The 25,266-nt window shown below is 34.7% G+C and overlaps 1 protein-coding gene and 1 non-coding gene across 5 annotated transcripts in view; both read left to right on the top strand.

The window, feature by feature from the left end:
• The window catches only part of CCDC91 (coiled-coil domain containing 91), a 351,169-nt gene that overhangs the window by 291,241 nt on the left and 34,662 nt on the right, over nucleotides 1-25,266 (top strand). For 3 of the 4 annotated variants that reach the window (XM_047065633.1, XM_047065634.1, XM_047065635.1), the window contains one exon: nucleotides 3,728-3,841. In XM_047065633.1, the coding sequence (XP_046921589.1) occupies nucleotides 3,728-3,841 (114 nt within the window). Of the gene's footprint in view, nucleotides 1-3,727; nucleotides 3,842-5,562; nucleotides 5,804-25,266 lie in introns of those variants that run through there. The other variant, XM_047065636.1, reaches the window with a different exon arrangement.
• On the top strand, nucleotides 20,112-20,219 carry LOC124502745 (U6 spliceosomal RNA). The gene has a single exon (XR_006960008.1). It is a non-coding gene; the product is annotated as a U6 spliceosomal RNA (small nuclear RNA).

Genomic DNA, 25,266 nt, shown 5'->3' on the forward strand with positions numbered 1-25,266 from the left:
GACTCTTAAAAACTGAGAACAAACTGAGGGTTGATGGGGGGTGGGAGGGAGGGGTGGGTGGGTGATGTGTATTGAGGAGGGCACCTTTTGGGATGAGCACTGGGTGTTGTATGGAAACCAATTTGACAATAAATTTCATATACTGAAAAAAAAAAAACAGGAACAGATTTAACTATAGAGAACAAACTGATGGTTACCAGAGAAGTCATGGGTGGGGAGATTAAGAATATACTTATCACAGTGAGAACTGAGTATCATTTAGAATTGTTGAATCACTGTATTGTACACCTATAACTAATATAACACTGTATGTTAATTCTACTGGAATTAAAATATAAACAGACAAATAAATAAGCAAGTAAGCCTCTACTGAACACCTGTGTGCGTAATAAAGCTTTCCAAGTTCCAAAAAAAAAAAAAAAAAGAGAGAGAAAATGAATGGCTTAAACTTTACTTTTGTATTATATCCAAAGGAATTTATTTATTGACCAGTATTTTTTTAAGGATGGCTTCACAACCTTGACTGTCACCTAATTCCCAACTGGAGAGGAGAGTTGAATTAAGAGATGCTTTCCTTGAAAATGGTTTTTTATCAACTCAAAAACCAAAGAGGATTGTCAAAAATGTGGATTGAGCAAATATAAACTCTCAGCCCCCAAAAGCCAATGGAAAAACAGATTAGCTAATTCTTCATGTTTTTTCTGGATATATTCTTTTTTTTTTATTAATGCTTTTGCGTTCAACCAAATAAATACTGATCAAATTTACTGATATGACCCCTGCTAATTAGAAATTTCTAGTTGAGGGGTGCATGGGTGGTAGTTGGTTGAGCATCCAACTCTTGATTTCGGCTCAGGTCATGATCTCATGGTTCATGAGTTTGAGCCCCACATTGGGCTCTGGGCTGACAGTGTGGAGCCTGCTTGGAATTCATTCTCTCTCTCTCTCTCTCTCTCTCTCTCTCTCTCTCTCTCTCTCTCTCTCTCTCTCAAAAGAAATAAATAAACTTAAAAAATAAAGAAATTCTAGCTGATATTTAATGTGGCATGGACTTGTCTTTTACATTCAAATAATCCTGGTCTACAGTCTCTGCAGTTCTAAAATTCCAGAGACCCTGAAACTTAAGGATTGTTATAACTCAGCTGTTGGCAAACCCTAACCTGAACTAACATGAAGCTTTTTATATTTTTAATTTACCCACACAGTGTGAATGCTTACTCTTTACTACAGAACTGTTGATGTGTTGTATTTCAGGGTGCTTAGTAATATTTTTTGCATTTCCAAGATATGAAAATTTTCAGTTCAAATCAGTGTGAAACCAGTAAGAATTGTAATAGTAGATGATTTTATTTTAAATAATTTTGTTTTCATTTTTGTCTTTGAAAAATTATCATAGGTTTTCAACTTTAATCTTTCCAAGTCATTAAGGAAACAACTTAATACTCTATTATTTATAAATGGAACTAAAGCTCAATGTATTCAGTGACTGAAGATAAAATAGTAACCATTTTCAAAGTCACCACCGTTATAAGGATTTTCAGATTTGTGACTTAATTTTATATTTTGGATAATGAATACAAAAAATTATGAGTATATCAATATTGAAGTGGGAAGAGGAGATATGATCAAGCAAATGATAAAATATGTATACTGCTTATATTTCTGTGAAAAATGCTGAATATCACATAATAATCTTTTAAAAGTACAGAATAAATTAGATGTCATTCTCCCTCAAATAAACAATGATTTTTAAAAATGGGACTAAAGTTTCTAAGACAACTGTAAACATATTCAAACACAAAATTCATTCCTGTCTTTATCCTAGCAATGAAATATTTATACTTAGCTTACAATGACCCTACACTATGTTATTTCTACCTCTCACAGATGAAAAATGTTGTCGACGGACCTGTTCCATTCAGCGGCCCCCCTTCCTGTTTTGATTATGATCCCACTTGTCATTTGGGTCACATTATGAGACAGTTAAAATGTCTGACATGTTTGCTACAATGCACTTTCAGTAAAAAAAAAAAAAAAAAAAAACTAATGGGACTAAATATAATCAAAGATGTAAAAAAATAGCCATTTCCTTGGGCTGCTATTGGGGGAAAAAATGTGTACAAAATGTCAGAAGCTGTAAGAGAGCTCAAAAATTATATCCTTTCACCAGAATGATTCTACTTCTTGGACTTAGAGATATCTAATATGCTTCACAAAAATACATATATGAATGTTCATCACTGCTTTATTTTATTAAAAACAACCAAAATACACATGAATAAGGATTGATAAAATAAATTCTTATACATCCCTGTAATGGAATATAAATCATAGTATGGAGGAATATATAATGGGTTAAAATATTCAAAATATATTTGGAGTGTAAAATGCCAGAATTAGAAAATAGTATATACAGGGGCGCCTGGGTGGCGCAGTCGGTTAAGCGTCCGACTTCAGCCAGGTCACGATCTCGCGGTCCGTGAGTTCGAGCCCCGCGTCAGGCTCTGGGCTGATGGCTCGGAGCCTGGAGCCTGTTTCCGATTCTGTGTCTCCCTCTCTCTCTGCCCCTCCCCCGTTCATGCTCTGTCTTTCTCTGTCCCAAAAATAAATAAATGTTGAAAAAAAAAAAAAAAATTAAAAAAAAAAAAAAAAATAAAAAATAAAAAAAAAAGAAAATAGTATATACAGTTTGCACCCCACCCTCTTTATACCCAAGTGTGAAGATGTGTGTGTATTGTTTTGTGGTAATAATTTTCTGTATCTTCAAATTTTCTGCAGTAAACATATTCACAATAGGAAATTCTTAATAATATTTCATATTTCCTGGGTTATTTACACATTCCTAAAATTATTTGGGGAAAAACTAAACAAAAACAAGCATACACCACAAAGTGAAGAGTCATCAAGAATAACAAAATGAAGCAAATGTCCCTACCAAAGTTCCAGGCATTTTTTAACTGATCACCTGTAAAAGAAGGATGCTACCTATATAGATAAGTGGAAGTTAACAAAGTCTGTTTTGTGTCATTCGTCCAATCCATCAAATGCTATTTTAGCAGACAATATACTTCTTGAAGTGTTATACTTCTTTAACTTTAGCCTTTTTCTCCTTATCTGAAATTCTGAAATCTCTGAGGTACTTGATTATAATTTCAGTAAAAGAGGAAGTACCACTTTTCTCCCTAGATTTCTCATTTCAACTATTAGCACACAGGGTAGAATTTTTACCTCTTATTCATGGTGTCCAGCTCTCAACATCTTAACCTGGCAGAAGTAACAAACTAGCTGTAAATCTTCACCCAGACCACACTTGATTACTGTATGATGGGAAAATTAAACGTGAATAAAACAGCTAGAGCATTAGGGTGTTCTTGGAAGAATAAACACAAGTTGGAAGTCTTATGTGGATAGTGCAAAGTACAGGAAGGCAATCAATCATGTAAACATCAAATGAAAGGTTGGTGAGGAAGCCATTGGAGTCTGTCAGGCGCTCCCTGCAATAAATGGCTTATTCCATTTCTTTTCCCTTTCACTCAGTTTAGAAAAATGAATTCTGTAGAATCTGCAATATCCTAGAAGATTTTGTAAATTCTTATTCCTGTTTAAAGATACGCTTTTGAACAGAATGAGCTCAACCCATTGAAGAGGAGTTTTAGTTTATATAAAAGGGACACAGATATGTCATAGTGCACACCTCCCTGACTTTTTCTCCTCCTCCCACAAACAGGAAACTGTTAAGGCAGCAATAATAGAAGAGCAGAAGCGAAGTGAAAAGGCTGTGGAAGAGGCAGTGAAAAGAACAAGAGATGAATTGATAGAGTATGTAAAAGAACAGAAAAGAGTAAGTATCCCCTGAAGGGTTTTCGTTTGTCCTTCCATAAACTGAAACATTGCTTTCATACAATAGCAGGGCATTAAAAAATATTTATGTCCTTTGTCAAGCTAATTTAAGAATCTCCAAGATTATTTTTCTGATATAATTGTATATTCTGATAGTTGTATCTTTAAACATAAATTCCATCTGTCAACAAAAAAGCAACACTGAATAACTTCTTGCTAGACTTCTAGAAGTGACCTATATATAGCATTTCCAACTAAACTACCTCATAAGAAGAGTAGACAGTTTTAGATTTTTAAGTTTTTTGCCATAATATTGTTAATTTCTTACACTATTTGTTGAAATTTACATACACCCTTTAGGCCTTCTATGTCAACACCACTGTGGTTCTAGTAGACTTCAATACAGTTAGCAAGTTAAGGCTCTTCTGTCATAGTTCCATTTCAGGAACATAATTCAGAATATACTTCTCAGAATTCAGATTACATATTGAAGCTTTTCAAAATAAATGTCACTTCAGTGCATTGTGGTCATTAATATATGGGTTTGAGCAGTGGCCGAAAATAATGAGTCAAACGTAATTTGTAGTCTTTACAACAAATCTTTAGACTTCTTAAGTAATAACCAAGATAAGATACACTTAAGATGTTTAATATAATATCTGTAACAAACATATTCTATTATAGTATATAATAAGTTACATAATAAATTTTCTTATACATACAATGTTTTATGTTTTATTTATATGTTTAGTATAACATGTTATATATTATAGAAGTAACATGTAAGGATTATATAATATCAGGTATAAATGTGTAATATAAATATTATGTACCATTTATCCTGTGTGTTATATAATATAACATATAATAAAAATATAAATAAAACATAAAACTGTGTGTGTATGAGGAAGCTTGACACATGATATCTAAATTTAATCGGTGATCAAAATAGCAAAATAAATAGAAAATATAAGATTATGTTTCAATTGGCAGTAAAGTGGAAGGCCAGAAGTACAGTAAAAAGTGCATGACACCGGGTTAATCACACACTCTTAATTTGAAGTCAAATTAGGTATGATACAAAGAAAATTCTCACCCCTCAGTTGCTACCATTATGTTTCAACAAAGGAGAATTTGTTAGCAGAGTAAAAATTGCTAATTAGGCTTTCTAGGTAAATCATCCATTCACAGAAGCATTTTGTATGGGACTAAATTTTTACACATGTTATCCAGGTGTCTTTAGAAGCAGTTTCACCCAAATAAATTCAATAAAACCAATAAAGAGGTGCTTAACCTTCTGAAGAGAAAACTCTGAGCCAAAAATAGTCAATTGACTTTTCAGGAAGTGATATATTCTCAGAAAACTGCTATTTCCATATGTATCCCCAGAATGCTTATTTTAAATCGTCTGATTTAAAAGTAGTCATGCAGCAAAGGAATTATAGATGCTTTCCACATATGTACAGCAATTGCAGTAGTGAAAGAACTAGACTTCAGATAAATTCAAGATGTCTTGTGGGTGCATCCTTTTTTTTTATCAGGTTTTCTTAATAATATATGACCAATCCTTACTTGAGTTCTAAATCTGAACAAGAGATTGTAGAACAAAGCAAACCCATTTATACCATTATTTTAGTATTTTTGTATTATTTAGTATTTTTTTTATCAAAATGGGACATTTTTCTTAAAAAAATCAAAATGATACTACTTTCTCATCAAAAGGAGTCCTGTGGCTGCCATAAGAAATATTTAAAATGAGAGCAAGAAATGCCCTTATAGGAGTTATCTGGTCTCTGGTAAGCAAAGTAACCCTTGAAGACAACTGACAATGAACTCTGCCACTTTAATCTGTATGTTCTTATGAATCGTATTAAAGGATTACTATTCGTTTGTATTGGGTAAACCAGTTCTCACATGTAGAGACATTCATTAAATAACAGCAACAAAATCATGAAAACATTTGACTCTGTTTGTACCAAAGTTCTACTTCTTTATGCTTGTTCCTGTATATGGTAAGGAGAATACACCTTACCTTACAGAATTGCTATGAGCTACTACGTATAATAAAATAGAACAGCTAATGTAAAAATTCAATAATGTGTGCTATGATTTTTATCATTTTCACTGCATTAAGGAGAAGAACAAACTCTTAGTAGCATTATTTTTTGTTAATTAAAAATGTGCATTTTAGAAAGTTTTAGAAAATTTCTTCTGAGGTTTACAGTGTGATTCTAAAAGTTTATTTTACTCTTGTTACTAGAATCACAGAAGAGTAGGACTGATTTATTCAGTGTGCTAGTAGGAAGTTTATTACTTCCACTTGGAGATTTGGGAGTTTTTTTTTATAACACATTGTGGAATACTTTTAACATTTGAATGTTTCCATCTCTTCAAACAGAAAAGCTATAAAAAAGGAAAATGGATAAAATATCTGAAATGGAGGACCAACTATTTACTAGACCTCTTTTTTATATAACTTTTTAAGAATTTAGATTCTCTATACTCTTCTTCTTTCCAAAACTGTATTTCAGTGTTTCAAGTTAATTTGTATGAATATCTTTGGGCTTGGAAATTTTTCACAAAAAATAAGATATCTCATAGCTTACAAAGTCATAGTTAGAAGAAACAAAAGTTTTTTAGCAAATTCATAATCTTCTAGTCTCTTTCCAAAAGAGTAAATTAGGGCAACTCATCTCTACTTCTTCCTTTGTAAGATGGATTTCTATTTGCATCAGAGAAGAACACTTTTCCAGAACGAAAATTTTCCTTTCTCCTCTCCAGCTTTTTTTAACTAGAGAGTCAACTTGAGATTTTTAGCATTAGACACCTCAAAAGCCCTATAGACTTTGGTTCCAACTGGGCTTACATTCCAGTCTGTGAAGTAATCTTCCCCTTTTGAAGTTTTCAGAAATCTTTGAAGGAAGAAGTCTAATGTTGTGTTAGTTCCTGTCTTTATATGTCTTTTGTCCTAAACAATTTTTCCTTTGACATCATCTTACCCTTACCAGATTCGCTAAACGGCTAAAATGAAGACTCTTTTCCTTACATCTTTCCTTTCAGTTTTTTGCTTTTAAGAGACAAAGAAACACAGAAAAATCCAAATGCTTAACTTTTCAAATAACTTATAACGTGTCCTACACAGTATAAGATTCAGTAGAATCACATTATCACCATAGAGGGTAACATTGCTTTTTCCATATATCTGCAGTCAACAAGTTTTTAATCAATTATCCAGTCCTTTTAAGTATTACAGTTATACTAGGAATTAGAATTAAAATTGTACAAGAATTAGAATTATACTGAGAAAATGTCTTATAAACACCATTTACTAGTCTTTCTTGTTTCAAATCAATGGAGGTGTCACCAAATTTTGTAAATACTATTCATCCGATCTGAGCATCTTTGACAGGACAAAGGGGCTACCTATACATGTACTAATTAAGTGAATTATAATTTTCACTGAAATTGGGGCACCTGGGTGGCTCAGTCGGTTAAGCGTCCGACATCAGCTCATCTCATGATCTCACAGTTTGTGAGTTCCAGCCAGGCTCTGTGCTGACAGCTCTGAGCCTGGAGCCTACTTTGCATTCTGTGTCTCCCTCTCTCTGCTCCTTGCCTGCTAACACTCTGTCTCTCTGTCTCTCTCCCTCTCTCTCAGAAGTAAATAATCGTAATAATAATAATTTACACTGAAATTGCATCCTACATTATTTGCTAAGTTGGCTACATGGTACTTATACTGTTAGTCCAAGTCATAATAATAACCAAAAATTAGTATGGAATCAAAATATCCAAACAAGGAGAGCTTTTTAAGTGATCAATCAGAAAAATAATTCAAATTGATAATGAATCTGTCCCAGTGATAAAAATGCCTTCCTTTTAAGTATTCGAAGTAATAGGGTTTTTTTTATCCTCTGTAAAGTCTACCTTGTTAAGCTCAGAAGAAATAATGATTATATTGAATTTGCAGTCAGCATGCAATTAAAAAGCTAGTGTTTTGCAGCTTCAGCTCTTGTACGTTTTCTATCAGTTGATGAAAATTATCTAATTTTCAAATAATCTTATAAGTCTTCTCTATAATTTTTACAGCCGCAAAAAAAAGATAAATAGGATCATCTGCAAAGATTTCAGCAGGGTACCTTCAAGTGTAGTGCTTTGCATTGGAATGTATTTCATTAAAATTTAAATTTTGGTTTAAACTCTCATGAATCATTATAAATTCTATATTAGAGATTGCAAACTAAAGCTCAAGGTTCAAGTCTGGTTTGCTGTTTGTTCTGTAAATAAAGTTTTACCGAAACACACAGCATACCCATTCATTTATGTATTGTTTTCAGCTGGTTTCGTGTTGTAACAGCAGAGTGGTTTGAGAGACTATCGGGACCATATAACATAAAATATTTACCATCTGGCCCTTTATAGAGAAAAGTTCATCAATGTCCATTCTAGACCATCAAAATCATCTTGTGGGGAAAATTTCTTCCTGTCAGGCCTTTAAAATATTTATTCTTTCATTGTGCCTCATTGTAACTAGACAATAGAAATTCCATAGGTGCCATTCTGGAAAAGACTTCTCTCTCGATATTAATTGCCAGGTAAGGTATTATATCAAATCTTGTGTTTAGTGCCAGAAACTTTATTTTAGACTAAAGGAGATTGTAGAAAAATGAGATAGGAAAGACCACATCCCTTGACTCTTCCCTAGGGAGGAAGAATTTGTGGTTTATAATGACCTATGGCCCTTGGAATAAAATGGAGTGTTCCAACCCATCCCACAAGTTAAGACTGTTACACATGAGCTTGCTATGAGGGAGGAAGTGTGAATAACATTCAGCAAGCAACAACTACTCACAGCCAAGCAGTGATTCCTAAAAAATAAAATCTTGTCCAAATGTAATAAAAGATTATTTTTTTTTCCTCTTAACCAGAATTATGGCCTGTGTTTTCTAAGTCACCTCCAGGAAAATAATCTTCACTTTAGAGGATCCTTTTAATTTAGATCTTTAGAGAAGACTAAGGAGCAATTATCTTACTTCAAAGTTTTTGTGGTCAAGTCATTGTCAGAATTTCTTAATTTTAAAAGGACTCTTTTAATCCAGTTTTGCTATGTATTCTTTAGTGTTTGTGTCTCAGACTATTTATTAAGAGTTAGTATTTGGCCAAAATGAACTCTCCAATCAGTTCTACAGTTACTTGACTTAAACATGATTTCAAGACAGTTATTTAACGCCTTGTGGTGCTTGACTTTTCTTCTCTTAACAATATGGAAGTTCCACTGTCTGATCTGTAATGTCTCTTACACCTCTAAAATCTATCAACATTGTGTGTAACATTTTCCTTGACAACTGGTAAATCTTTCGAGAGGCTTTTAATTCTTGGTATAAATCAGTTGCATCATACTAGTGATTTTATACATTATTTATGCATTAATGTGGAAAAGGACACTTTCGAACATCCCCCAGTCTTCTGCCTCATTTTCAATGATCTGTCAAATTATTACAATGACAGTTGGCTTCATTCTTCATTTTCATTCTAATTAATTAGCCTAATTAACTTGCTCCTACTCATCCTGGGGTAGGCTGTATCATCACCTATGCAAGAAGCATCTGCCCTTCTAACTACATTTGGGTATCATGTCAGAAAATGCTTCTGTCTGATCAAGGCCTAGTAAATTGAATGTACCCTCACATGTACTTGCTGCCCTTTCAGTCGTACCTCATTTTTTAATGCCAAAGGGAATTAAAGCTTCTGCACACAACCTGTATTTTAAGTTCATGCATAAAAAATTTACCTTCCAAATTTATAAAATTTCACCCATTTCAAATGGCACAATAACAAATAAATAGAAAGGTAGATAGATTTAGAAATAGCCACTGCAAATCATTTTGCCACCTGATATTTCACTAGCTCATAAATTTATCCTTTCTAGATATAAAGAACAGAAAACTTAATTCAGAGGAGGGTTAATGAAACCAGTGAGGTGAATAGATTTCAAAAGTTTATGTAGTTTATAGAGGTGTGGTCTAAAAAATTATTTTTTTTCCGTCTTGCAATCTTTGAAAATTTATTTCATACAGTATACCTTAAAATAAAATTTATTGCCATCCTTCACTTTATATTTTAACAGTCTTCTTGACCCTCTTTCTTATTTTGCTATACTCAGTTGCATAAGAATAACCTTAAAAAAATTTGCTGACATGTGAATAGTCATGGTCTCTGGTGAGGGAGATCACTGTTGATCATTTCCATTTCAACAGTGGAGTAATTGAAAAGATAGATACAACTTCATGCTTCATTAAAGCCAATTACTATATCTGTTTCAGGAAATAACATATGCTCCAACTTAGAATTAAAATAACAATTTAATTAAGTACACATAAGAACTAATAGATATACCAATTAATGTACTCTGTTTGGGGGATAGCATTTTGTTTAAAGAAAAAAACTTCTAAATCAAAGTACAGTAAGTAAATACTTCTGTTGAGGTCATTTAGAATCTAAAAATGCTTATCTCTGTTTTTGTGTAGCAACTTAAACTATTCATTTAAATAATTATCCAGTCACTTCTCAAATTATCACAATGACAGTTGGCTTTATTCTTCAATGAAATGTTTTAACTCTTTTTTAAATACTCAAATGACTTTTCTCCACCAGTACGCTATACCAAAGTTCTTAAAATTTAGATGGTGATAAGAATTGATTCAAAACAAAGACAAATCAACAAAATGTCAACTTTGAGTCATAGCTTGTGTCACTTAGGAATTGACACACCTGATGGATATAGTATCATGGAAGGCCTATAAGCGAGGTATAGCATTTGAGATGGACCCAACCCAGTGAAGCTTTTACTCAGAACGTCTGGATATCTCATAATATAAATGGTAAGCAACTGGTCAAGAAGGAAAAACCAGACGTCAGACCTAGAGGAAGCAGTAGCTATCAAAGGCCTCAAAATTGAAATGATGATAACAGTGATGATGAAAGCTAATACTTATGTACCATTTACCATATTCCAGGCACTAGTCTAAGGAGTGTGTGTGTGTGTGTGTGTGTGTGTGTGTGTGTTCATTGTTAAGAATATTACTAGCCACCAAATCATAAAACTAGAAAGTGATAGTCTGGCTCTGGAGCCTGAGCTGTTTACCAGCAATCTACCTATGTGAGCAAGATACAGCAATAAAGAATAGCAATAAAGAATTATCTTATTATGATATGACTGTTAAAAGAACACCTAGAAATGTTCGGCTTAAGTGGAATTGAAGTTGTTGAAGTGAAATGTTCTGTATCAGAAAACAATACAAAACAAAAACCATTTATTGAGTGCCAAGTTTTTCCAAAATATTATGGCAGCTGCTTTATTTACACTGTTTCACATAATCCTCAAAACAACTCTGAAATAATATCTGCTCTTTGCAGACGAGGAAAATTGAAAGTCAGTGATATTTGATCATGGCACAAGATCAGTAAGAGAGTCAAAATTTTAACTTGGTTCTGTCTGACTGCAAACCATATAGGGAGATGCCCCAGTAGCTCCTTAAGTCTGATTAGATAATTTGCTTTCTGCATTACTTTTCGTACAGTAGTCTAGGATTGTCAGTTTCTCCACTAGCAGGCTTTTAATCCCCTTTCTACTTTTCCAGGCTCTATTTGGATAAATTAAATAAATTAGCTCCATCCAGACAAATGAGGAAGTAGAAAAACAAGAATAGTGTACAGTCATACAGAGTTCACTTGGGAAATTACTTGCAGTTATGTATTGCATACAATTTATAAGTTATTTTTAAGTAGCTTTTTCACCTACTGGGAACTTCTGAGGACCCTAGCAAAGACTATTGGTTTAGATAGCTTAAATATTATTTCTGCAGGGTTTTAAGATTTGATTTATATAGCAAAGAGGACTGATATTTTTCTAGTTGGCGTGACCGTGTTAGGTAGTAGTAAAAGATTGACAAAGTCTTAAAATGAAGTTTTATGAAATGTACAACATAAATTAAGCTGTGACGTTAAAACCACCACCAGCTTATGTGATAGCAGTGATAAGGTAACGATAACTTTGCTTAGTCTTTTTTAAAACCATTCTAGCTCTATTATTCCAGGTGGTATTATCTCTATCTTTAGTTCTCATAAAAGTCTTTATGGGTATATTCAAGGAGTTAGTACACATTTCTACTCACATACAGGCTAATGCCAAACTCCCTTAAAATTATACTCCTGTAGGAGTTAAAAAGAAAACTAACATGTCAGATTATTTCAGTCCTTTAAAATAGATCCAAATATACAAGTCATTATTGCAAACAAGTTTGTAGCAAATTAAGAAAACTGAATCATGATCCCAACATAATCTGTTTGAAAACCAATTTTGTTAAATTTTGAAGTTAGTTGGCATGGATAATATTTTTTACAAAAACTTGATTTTATATTATTTTAGCACAGAACTAAGTAGTTAATCCTAGTATTTACTTGTCTGACACTTCTCAATGGCTCTTGATTCTTAATTTAATCTTGCTAGATAGAAGAAATTGTCATTTAAAAGAAAGATGCAGTGTTCGAACAGTAACAATTCAGGCTTTGCACTAATATCTGCAAGAGTTTCTCGTAAAACATTTACAAATAATATAACTTTCTCTTGTGTACTTTGAACAATTGGCTATAGAAATTATATCTGTGGGATTGTAGACTTACTCTATAATAAGTTAATGTTCTTTATATTACCTGCATATTTATGAATATCTGTTGTTTTCCATTCTTTGACTTATTTTTTAAATGTATAAATAATTAAGAGATGAGTTATTTTTCATGTGCTACTTTTTAACTGAAATTCTTGAAATGACTATTATTTCCTTGTCAAAATTTACTTTCAGTAGAAAGGAGATGGTATTATTACCAAAAGACACTAGTAGTTTTTACATTTAAATTACTTGATTTATTATATAGTTGTTTTCCATCATATGTATCTCCTCAGCCATCAGTTCTTTCCTTTGAAAAAATAGCAAAAATAACAATTTGGTTTGTAACTAATAGTGCCTTGGAAACAGCATGAAAAAATCATTTTCTAAGAGATGCGGTATTTTTCTTCTCATATGAAAACAGAGAAAACCTCCTTGACATTCTGTTCGTTGCTGATTCATATGCACTGACATGACCTCTCTGTGCTCCTGTCTTGCTCTGGAAGCTTTGTGCTCCCTCTTTAAAGGAAGGCCAATTATTTAATACATGTGAACTCTAGTCTGTAACAGAGAGGAAGCAGATACATCATTTATTATCATCACATTATTTCTGAATGAAATCCATTAGATTATGGGTGAATCACATGTCTGCCTTAGTCTTTGACTAGATTGTCAGACAGTTTTTCTTATTTTTTAAAATAAAGAATACTAAATGGATAGACAAGACATAATTGTACTTCTTTCTCTGGGATTGATACAGCAATGTACATCTCTTATTTTATCTCCTTTTAAAGATATTATTCTGTATTCTTTTTCTAGTCATTTTTCATCAATTCTCCTCATCATTGATTGGTTCAGTTGAGATTCCATGCATGAGATTCCATAATCCTTAGTTTTATACATAAAGGTGCAGCATTCACATGAGTTTACCCCCTAAGAACTAATTTTTATCGTTGCATCCCTTTAACAGAAAATTTGCAGTTACCCTGATTAAGATCCTATAAATATCTGACAAGTTGTTGGTCTACTTGAAAACTGTTTATTTTTAAAATTCAGATTGAATTCCTAATCTTAAGCAATAGAAGTTGACTCTGACTGCTTAAGCAGAAAAAGGAGTTTATTTATTAAGAGGTTATTGGGATGGGAAAATGGGCTTTGAAATTCAGCTTCCAAAAGCAAACCCCAAAACCATGACATAGAACTGGCCTCATGAGGAAATCTCATTGTTGCTGCTGCAATTGTGAAACTTATTGCTTTCACATCCCCACCTAACACAACCTGTGTATCACTGACTGCATCTCACAGCCTCTGGCTAAATCTCTGCCTCTACCCTCACCAGTTAAAAAAGTCCCATATGGAGTTTCATTCATCAGATTGCTCATTTCTTACTGAAATCTCATGGGTGTAAACCGGGTTGGTAGACCTTTGATCACATGTCTGCCTATATACTGGGTACAAAAACAAGCTAAGAAAATACTCTTTGTGCATTCTGTCTCACAGTGACTAAACTTATAAGCATAGGATATCTCCTGATATGTTAAGGGTTTTTCCAAAATGCCAAAACAAGAAAATATGACAAACATACACTATCCTACATTGCTTGGCTATTCAACATCAATTTATATATGCCCTTTGCTAATACTTAAACCTAACCTTCAAAATAGACCCTTCTTCCATACTTAACAATATTAACGGTAACATCAGGTAAAGTAAGAGCAAAATACTTCAGCTATCCCTTATAAAAACAAAATGTGTTCACAAAGGGAATGGCCTGAAATCTGTTGCAGCAACCTACCACAAGGCAAGTATAGCTGAGAGTGTGAGTGATCTGATCATATGATCTCTGCTGTAAGAACTTTCTCAAGTCTCATTCCATATATGTCACAATCACTTAATATGGCTTGCTACTGAGCATGCCTAATTTAATAGTTCAGTGAATCAGCTAAACCAAGTTCATTTGGGGCAGATCAGGTCACATTTATTTTTTCCACAGTCCAATATACAGACTCTAATAGGACTTAGTAGCAAGCTAAACGCTCCTTTCCAAAGGAACAAATTTCCTGCCTGATGATGTTGCTCCAAAACTTTAGAGATCTCAGTTGGGATTCCTCAATCAGAACTTGCCACAGGCTCCATCCAGCATTCGGATAAAATATTGGCAGTTCTAAGTACATTGAATCAGTAGATCATGAAGGCCAGGTAGATACTCTGTAGCCCGGATTAACTAGGAGGGCTCCTTTTTCCTCTTGTGCCCACTCATAGCTGTGGGCATTCAGGTCACTTTATAAATAGGTCAAAGCAAGATTCCCAATGTGATATATATTACTTTCAAAAGACACATGCCACTGCGCCTCTTTCTTGGTGGCAGGAGGCACAAGGCACAGTTACTTTTAACTTTGTAGAGGTTATCCTGATACGCTTAAGATCACTGGGCCCTCAGAAACTTCACTGAGGTGTAGCTTTTATGTATTCATATAATGTGTCTCCCACTTTACTACACTTATATTAGACTTACAGATGTGTTTAACATATCTGTACAAAGAATCCTGAATACTTATTACCTCCAGCTTTCCAGGTCCTGGAGACATAATGTCATCAATATAGTTGTCCTATGTTTTGGCGAGACAGTAATGGTCTTTGTGAAATATATTGCAGTTCAGAGCCAAATAATTTATATAACCCTAAGATAGAATGGTTTATTGCTCTATGAAAGCAGCTGTTACAGGTGTTCTCTCTCTGTTGGGAAAGAGGAAAAAAAATCATTTGCAGATTAATAGTCATATACCTGGTGCTGAGAGCTTGAGTAAAGAATGTACATCTGCAATAGCAGCTGCTTATGAAATCACTATCTGATGAAGCCTCTGGTAATCTACTATCCTTCTCCAGTGCCATTTGTATACTCTGTGTGTTTAAGATCCTAGTGGGCTGAATGTGAGGCAGATTCAGGGTAAAACTCCAGTCATCATTTTATTCCTACAATCATCCTTTGTGACCACTAATCCACAGTGGTATTCTAGGTCCCTTGTTTTTTAGGATTAGTTCAGAGCTGTTATACAACAGTACTCAAAAGACCTGGTATTTCCCTTTCTTCAGTGCAGTTACCTTGATGAGAAAGGCCAAACTCACAGTTTACAGTTTACACCTCTGATGTCATTACAAGCTGTATCTTTAGGAACTTGCATTCTCTTCTTTACTCAGAAAGCTCTGAGTCTGCAAATAATTGACAGGACTAGAAATTGGAAAAAATGTTATAAATTTTTGTTGTAGTGGCTCAAGACAGGCATCTCTTCATTAAACCTGGGAATCTTATAATTTTATTAAGTTGGAATTTTTTGATGCCTATCTGTTATATGGATCATTTGATCAAGTAGCCAAAGCCAATGGTCAGTGTGGGCCAGAGCATTCTGATTACAACTCAACTCCATGGAAAGCAGCATGCGTACTTCTGGTCTATAAAAAATGGACAGTGTTGTCCACCAGTGCTGGCTTTTCCTTCCCCGGGAGCATTAGGGAATAGTTCTTCGCTGAGATTTTTGTCTTGAACTGAGAATTTAGAATTGTGAACATTTCATTATCTTTTTTAAAGCTGTGCTATGGAAATAAAAGTAAGTAATTTTGTCTTCTTCACACTCTTTATATTGTTGTTCCATATTAGTAGTCTCTGGATCTTCGGAAGTCTTGCCGTCATTGATCACTTCATTTCAAGTGACTGTACGTAATAATTTTTTACTTTGCTACTATGCAGGCTGCCAAATGTTGCTTTTTAATTTTTTTTTCTCTTTCAGAAAACTGGCTGGAATTTTAGAGCCATCAGCCCTTAGAGAGCCAGAACTAACCATAGATCTTTCTGATATTCCTGAGGTTACATTGCCTTCAGCCGCTGCTTAGTAGCCATTTAGTGTCAATCAGGGTTTTTCTGGCTACTTAAACAGTAAAAAAGCTTATTAAAAGGAAATTGAATAGTTGACCAAATTGTTGAAAGCCGGAGAACCAGGATGATGGTTAAGCTTCCGGAAACAATACCAAAACTACACCACAAAACTTGTTCAAAGATAAGTCCTTCTTTGCTGCAACATTCCCATCAAGCACCAAAAGAACCCATTGCTTAATGCAACCATTGCAATATCCAACAGTTGAATGTGTCTCATCCATACGAGCAAAATGGTTGATCTACAGAGCTTCCTTCCTCTTGTTCTTTCTGAATCAAAGTCTATTACAGTCAACTCTGATTAGCAGAGCCTTGGGAGTAGAGCAGGTTAGATAACTAAGTTTTCTGAGTTTTACCTAGGGAAGTCATACCTCATAAGGCTAGAAATTCATCAAACACAGGAAGGGTATCAAAAATCACAGAACATTATAAATGGCCACTACATATTTTGGGAATTTTTTCCAAGTTGCTATGGTTACTGTAGAAATATTTTTCCAGCTTTTTAGTCTGATGGCTAATTCTAAATCTGATCCTTTGAAGTCAAACTACATGGGTTTCATTCTTACTAAATCAGGACTTTAGCAGTCGCCAGGTTCATCAGACATCTTGTAGAAAGTTTGCCACTTGGACACCACAAGTTCATACTTTCTCAAATAATCTGAGGTTTCTACAGTTATGCCTAAGAGATGTGACACTATTCAGAGGATATGCAGTATTTGGATAGATAAGGTTTTTGTTCCATGTATTTGTGCTAAAAATAGATAGTTTTAGAAGATATATATAAATAGATTTTTTTTTAAGTTTTAGTGATTAAATTTGTTCTTGCATTAACCAACAATTTTTACCTTTGGTAATTTAGGGACATCTTTTATACATTAATTATAGTACTTGTTTTCATAGAGTGATGGCCACAAAGATTCCTGAAGTAGAAAGAACTTGATTAACTTGTAATTCACCTAGATTAAATTTTAGTTGTCTCTTGTGTCCTTGGAAACATCTTTGTTCTCTGTATTTACTTCACGCTCTTATCAGTGGATCTATTTCTTCTAAATCCTCTCCATTTTCTTGCTGTCAAGCCTGTTATCCATGACCTCTGCTATGTTTTTCAACTCTGAAGAAACTAAAGAAAAGAAGAAACTAGATAGCAAAGTACTCTTTGTTGTATTTAAGTCACATATGTTCTAAGTCTGAAAAAGGAGAATCTTTAGTCCCTAACTGTGTAATAAATATATAGGTTTTGTTCTGTCTGTTTTCACGGATCCTTTTTAACTTCTGTCTTTGTTTGAGATTGTGGGCTATAGAAGATTATGGCTGCCCAAACCCTGGCTGCCAGTCAGAACATTATTATACTAGTAAGTTTCAACATTAGATCCCTCCAATCCATTTGAGGCTTTTCCAGATAATGTTTTCCAGCCTAGATAATTTTCTGAACATTGGAGTTGAAGTACAATATTTTAGGATAAATCCTATATCCAACATTCAGTGTATGTTGGGATCGATTCATTAAATGATCCCACTATTCTTGACACCAAGATTTTTCAAATTTTCATATTTTTCACATGCATAATGTGATCATTACCTTGTACCAGGAACATATTAATCATAGTTTCTTTGCCATTTTACAAGAATTTTAATGTCTGCTTTTTATTCATCTGTGGGGACATTTGGCATATAAAATAACTTTGTTGCTTAGTTTTTCCTTTATAGTTTAGAGTGCTTATTCATTTAAGATTTAGTGTGACTATAATATATTCAACACTTTGCTTTTGTCCTCAATATTTATTCCATTCCTGTGGTTCACATTTTCCTCTTCTTATGTATCATGTGTTGAAAATGAAAATATCTTGTCTGGGGTGGAGCTTAGCCACTGGACTAAACAAACATGCTCTCCTTCTGCTCTTAGTTGATTTTAGTGGTTAAATTACTAAAAAATCCTGTTAATAAAAAAAAGTTTTACATCTACCTTTTTTTATTGTGTACTTTAATAGTTAGTAAAAGTCCCTTCCTTTCAACTCTCCCACCACAATGCAACTTGTTCACTCATATTTCTTTCATGTTTAAGACTCTGACATTAGTAGTCAACAGATTAATGAAAATAAGATAGACTTTCAAGAATCAAAGTTTTTGAATTTAGTGAAAGAAATTAAACCACTTGAGCAGAGTTTCTAAAAGTCAGAGGGTATCTATTATGGGCTATCCAAGGCATGTTCTTCTTACATCGATGGCAGAAGTGCAAGAGGGGAAACCAAAGAATGTGAACAAGTTTTTGACTGTGTCACCTCTGACATCTTGTAGGCCAAAGCAAGTCATATGGCCAAGCCCAAGGTCAAAAGGGAGAAAAGTACATTTTACCCAGTAGTAGGCCAACCATGTTGCACAGTCAAATTCAACATCAGTGGAGTGGAAAACTAATCCTCCCATGGAGGTGGAGAAAAAGAATGGGTTAATGGTTGCCAAACAGTAATCTAATCTACCAAATGAACCAATCTCGGCAAGCTACTCTCTCTTCTACTAACATTACTTTATCGTATCATGATTCCATTTTATTTTCTTCTTAGTATATAACATTATCTGAAACTATTTTAATAGTTTATATTGCATTTTTCATTCAATCATCAAATAGCATCAGCCACCTAATATCTACTAGGAAGTACTCTAAGTACTAGAGATGCATCAATTAAAAAAAAAAAAAACAGACAAAAATCTGTATTAGTTGTCTATCTCCCTCATTAAAGTATCTTGTCTATTTTGTTCACCACTGTATTCTCAGTATCTCAGAGTAAGCCTGGCACATAGCAGATGTTCAAGAAGATTTTGTTTTGAGGCACCTGGGTGGCTCAGTCAGTTAAGCGTCCAACTTCAGCTCAGGTCATGATCTCATGGTTTGTGAGTTTGAGCCCCATGTTGGGATCTGTACTGACAGTGCAGAAGCTGCTTGGGATTCTCTTGCTCTCGCTATTTTGCTTTCAAAATAAATAAATTAGAATTTTAAAATAAAAAGAAAAGAAAATTCTGTTTCATGAATGAAGAAATGACATTAAACATTTATGTGACATAACTCCATTTGTTTAGATCCTCTGCTTATTAGGCAGCTTTCTGATTATGACTTGTTTACAACACAGGGAAGTTTTTATACAGTCTGGTGAACTTGACTTACTGTGACTCTTTTGAGAGAAAGATTTGTGTTTAGTTAGTATTGTGGAAATCTGAGGTCTTTACCTACACAGCTAAAAACCAGTCCTTCAATGTAGTAAACTCACCATGGTAAAATCACCCTGAGAAACTTAGAGATAGATACCATTGGGTAAGTATACTTTTAATTCCCTTCTAAGCAGATACATAGCAAGCACAAAGGATATGTGAAGAGTGAAATTAATACCATTACCAGGTTTTGAATCATGAAAAGCTGTGCTACCCATTTGCTTTGGGCTTTTAAAGCTCTGTTTCAATAACTTTTTCTCAGAATATGTATATACTGTACAAAACTAAGAAAAACTTAACAAAGGATTGTCAGTAGATCTATTCCATAGAGATTTGAACTGCATTATCAACAGTCAGCACAGGAATGTTCCCAACTTCCATCCCTGAAGCTGTAATTGTTTTATTTCTACACTCAACCTATTAGTGTCTAATAGTGTACGGTCTGGCCAATTTCACATTTAAAATTAAAGCAGTCAGTGCTCACGTCAGCGGCACATACACTAAAACTGGAACAAAACAGAGAAGATTAGCATGGTCCCTGTGCAAGGATGACACATGAAATAAAATCAGCAATTCTCATATATGCTGTAAGTTCTTAAGACTTTCTCATACGTTGGGGCGCCTGGGTGGCGCAGTCGGTTAAGCGTCCGACTTCAGCCAGGTCACGATCTCGCGGTCCGGGAGTTCGAGCCCCGCGTCAGGCTCTGGGCTGATGGCTCGGAGCCTGGAGCCTGTTTCCAATTCTGTGTCTCCCTCTCTCTCTGCCCCTCCCCCATTCATGCTCTGTCTCTCTCTGTCCCAAAAATAAATAAACGTTGAAAAAAAAAATTAAAAAAAAAAAAAAGACTTTCTCATACGTTAGGCTGTGAAAAATATTAGATGCCCTTGATAAAGTCTTTCAAGAGCTACTACCATCTGCTAAAGAATATACTATGATTTAACTACAGGAATTTTTGTTTGTTTGTTTTTAATAATTTATTGTCATTTTAGCTAACATACAGTGTATACAGTGTAGTCTTGGCTTCGGGAGTAGATTCCCATGATTCATCCCTTACATACAACACCCAGTGCTCATCCCAACAAGTGCCCTCATTCCTCAGTGCCCATCTCCCATTTTCCCGCCTCCCCAATCCCCCCCCCCATTTCCATCAGCCCTCAGTTTGTTCTCTGTATTTAAGAGTCTCTTATGGTTTGCCTCCCTCTCTGTTTGTAACTTATTTTTCCCTCCCTTCCCCTATGGTCTTCTGTTAACTTTCTCAAATTCCATATATGAGTGAAAACATATGATATCTTTTTCTGACTGATATATTTCATTTAGCATAATACCCTCCAGTTCCATCCACATTGTTGCAAATGACAAAATTTCATTCTTTTTTTTTTATCACCAAGTAGTATTCCATTGTATACCATATCTTCTTAATCCGTTCATCAGTTGATGGACATTTGGACTCTTCCCATAATTTGGCTGTTAACTACAATAGTTCATAATAAAATATAAGTGATTATGAACTGTTTGATAGAATTGGTGATGTAGCACTGTTCAAAAATAAGAAAAACTGTAGTCTGGGGAAAACCAGAAATTGCCACCCATGTGAAAGTGCTGAGACAGAAGTGGCACAGGGTGCTATCGAAGCACCTGGAAAGATGACCTAATGAAGTCCTAGTGGATCAGAGAATCCTTCTCAACATAATGATGTGTAAGCTAAAACTTTAAGAATTACTTCTCTCTCCCTATATCTAATATATAGGGATATCTATCTTTAAAATATATCCAGATTCTGGGGCGCCTGGGTGGCTCAGTTGGTTAAGCATCCAACTCTTGGTTTCGGCTCAGGTCATGATCTCATGGTTCATGGGTTCAAGCCCCATATCAGGCTCTGTGCTGATGGCACGGAGCCTGCTTGGGATTCTGTCTCCCTCTCTCTCTGCCCCTCCCCTGCTCGCTCTCTCTCTCTCTCTCTCTCTCAAGAAAAAATAAACATTAAAAAATTTAAAAAAATATATATCCAGATTCTGACCACTTCGATTGCTTTCACCACTGCCCAAGCCACTGTCAGCTCTTGCCTGGACTTCTACACAAACCTCCTAACTGGTATCTTTACTTCTTTTTTTTTTTTTAATTTTTTTTTAATCTTTGTTTATTTTTTGAGAGAGAGGCAGAGTGTGAATAGGGAAGGAGCAGAGAGAGAGGGAGACACAGAATCCGAAGCAGGCTCCAGGCTCTGAGCTGTCAGCACAGAGCCTGACGTGGGGCTGGAACTCACAAACTCTGAGATCATGACCTGAGCCAAAGTCGGACACTCAACCGACTGAGCCACCCAGGCGCTCTGACTGGTATCTTTACTTCTACACTTGCACTGAAAAGTCCTTTTTGAAACTTCAGTCAGATTATATCACTCCTCTGTATAAAATCTTGAAATGAGTCCATGTCACTCAGAGGAAAACCAGAGTCATTGCAGTGGCCTATAGGGCTCTACATCATCTTGCCTCCTATTTCTTCTCTCATCTCCTGAAAACACCAAACATAACAGTAAAAATACTACTACTTTTTCACAGATTTTTGGTGTCATACAATACTCAATTCAGTGTTTTCAAAATTTCACTAAACTCTGGAAATTGGAAAATGAGCCTCATGATTTAATAAGTAGAGTTAACTATGCTGTGTTTCAGATTTCACCTACATATTATTTTGAGGTATCTTTTTCAGCTCTGACAGCCATTGAAACCAAGTGTTGGGGTACCTGGGTGGCTTAGTCGGTTGAACATCCGACTTTTGATTTTGGCTCAGGTCATGATCTCACGGTCGTGAGATCGAGCCCCATGTCAGGCTCTGTGCTGAGCGTGGAGCCTGCTTAAGGTTTGTTCCCTCTCCCTCTGCTCCTCTCCTCTGCTTGTATGCATGTTCTGTCTCTCTCTCTCTCTTTCTCTCTGCCTCTCAAATTAAAAAAATAAAAATAAGTGTTATACTACATCTAGAGTCAAATTGCTGTATCAAGATTTTCAAATACAAGGAAGCATTATTCAATTGCATTAGCCTTTTTTAAATAGTACATATTTCATAACATGTATAACATATTCCTAGAAAAATACAATATGTTCATAAATTAAGAAATAACCATTTTGTTGGGCCATGGAGGTTCTATTTTAGACCAGTGGTCTTTTCCACACTTATGTCTAAGAAAAGATAACCATAAAGATTTTTTAGAGAGCCATTATAGTAAGGAGAGCACTTATTTATTGAGAAAGTTGCACTGTTTGTTGAAGACTCTCTATTTATTGTTTCATTTCTCTTAATTGGAAGACATGTTTGAGAGAGAAAATGAAGATGGAAACAGATGCAAAATAGTTATCATAATTGATTTGTACCACAGTTACTTCAGTGCTAAGTTTCAAGTTATTTTAAAATATACCTCACTCCTTAAGACCTTTGATATAACACAGGATGGTGTTTTTTCTGATTTGTTTGGTTTTATTGTTGTAATGTTGTTAGGAAAGCTATAAGCTTAGGAACTATAGCAGAGAGCCAGTAAGACTCTTAAAGCAATTTAGAAAATAGCTAGATTGCTTAGGGAGTAGTCAAAAAATGAAATATCTTTTAGAGCAACAATGATAAACTATTTACTTTTCTAGAGAACAGGATTGAGATGAAATTCATGAGTAAATTCATTAGTAAGTCAAATATCATATTTATATGATGCAGAAGTATTATGAAATCTGACACTCATTTTTGAGAACTTATGGGATGATGAGTCTAAATACATATTTTAAAATGAGTGCATTGTACAAGGCAGCACACAATTGTTGTAATACATGACTCAGCCTATCATTGCTCGGAATGTTCAGAGAAGGGAACGTGAAGAAACAGGGCCGACTGTGTAAAGACCATAGTTCTTCATCTAGCACTGCAGAATTGTGGCAAACAGTGCTAATTACCTACATAAAATAAAGTCTCTCCTTCTGCTGAGTTAATAGGATTCCAGGGTTTTTAAAGGCAGCAGTGTATACAGTCACAAACAGCCTCCTTCTCAAACTCCTCTTCAGTCTTTAGTGGCCACATAACCCAGTTCTGGCCACTGAGGTGCTAAAGAGTCTACTGAGTGAGGTTTCTAAGAAGTTTCTTTTTTTAGTAAAAACTGGCACACTCCTTTGGCAAGTATGCTTTGCTTTTCCTTTCACTTCCTTCCTGTTTAGTACATAAACTAATACTTGAGGATGCAATAGCCATCTTATGATCAAAGGGAACTGTATATATATAAGCTCTGGACGGCTTACTCCCAGAGACCATGGTGCATTGAATAATAAATTCTTCTTTAAGCCACTGTTTGTCAGATTTCTGTTTCACACAGCTAAATACACCTCTGACTGATAAGAAGGGTTGGAATTTAGATAAGAAAAAAGAAATGAAGGACAACCAAGCGTAGAAGTCACAAGTGACAATAATATGAGCACCTAATTCAGAATCAGAAATGGATGTTACTTATCTGAGTACAGTGTAAAGACTAAGGCCTCTAGAGTAAAGTTTGTATTGAATCAACTACTTTTAAATATATAAATTGCCTTATTTATTTTGGGGGAGTATTTTAAATTATTTTATTTGTTATCTATGCATTATCTGAAAGACATGGCATTCTTCTCTACATTTTTCTTAAATGGAGGCAGAATTCCGTACGTCCATGCCTTTAAGTATTCATTAGTCCATAAGTCAAGTGTAGACTCCTGTATGCTTTTCCCCATTACTTAAAGACCCCAAATTGTCATCTCAGGTAAACCCTTATAACAATTTTACCTGTCTTCCAACAAGTTTACACTACAGAAACGATATATTTAGATAAGAATTAGTCACCTGAACTGGTTGTAGTTCTCAGCAGCATTGTGACAGAGGACCAATCTAGGATTGACACCCAGTATTAGTTCAGTGGAATCATATTTTTAAAAGCATGGTGCCATCTCTTAGTTTCCTTAGCTATAATATAGCAGCCTCTGATTTAAACTAAGGAAAAAGAAAATTCTCAAAAGCAGTAAAATATGCAAGGTAGTGAGTGTTTTAGCTTATTGTACTTGAACTGAAAAGTGTCAATTTAATGAAAGGAGAAAAACTTTGCTTGTCCATTCCCATGTCTGGGCAATGCCTCCCATCAATTATGCAAGCCTCTGGTATCCTTTCAACAAAATTTCTTTTTCTAAAGTTAGCCTGATCCAGTTCTATTGCTTAGAACCAAAAAACCCTACAGATACAGAGTAGCTATATCTTACATCTGTATATATCCTATAACTTCATAAAAGTAGTTAGCATTCATCTGGTCTCTGGTGACAAACCGCTAGTAGAGTTTTATGTAGGGAATAGTGGGAATCACTGAGATGCCTCATTCCTCTGCTCCCCATGAGAAGTGAAGGAATGATCAGCTTCACACTGAAGAACATTACTCTGTGTTCATGGTTGAAATTAGCACCTTCTAAATCTCATAGCATGTTTTGAACTAGACTATAAATTTTAAAATTAGATTCTGGCTTAAAAAGTACCCACTGAAATAATTGATGACACTTGAATGTTTCTTAAGAATAAGGAAGGATAGGGGCGCCTGGGTGGCGCAGTCGGTTAAGCGTCCGACTTCAGCCAGGTCACGATCTCGC

The sequence above is a fragment of the Lynx rufus genome, unplaced genomic scaffold (genome assembly GCF_022079265.1).
Source record: "Lynx rufus isolate CCGP_SWC_20201006 ecotype Redwood Valley unplaced genomic scaffold, mLynRuf1.p SCAF_7, whole genome shotgun sequence".
Classification (NCBI taxonomy): domain Eukaryota; kingdom Metazoa; phylum Chordata; class Mammalia; order Carnivora; family Felidae; genus Lynx; species Lynx rufus.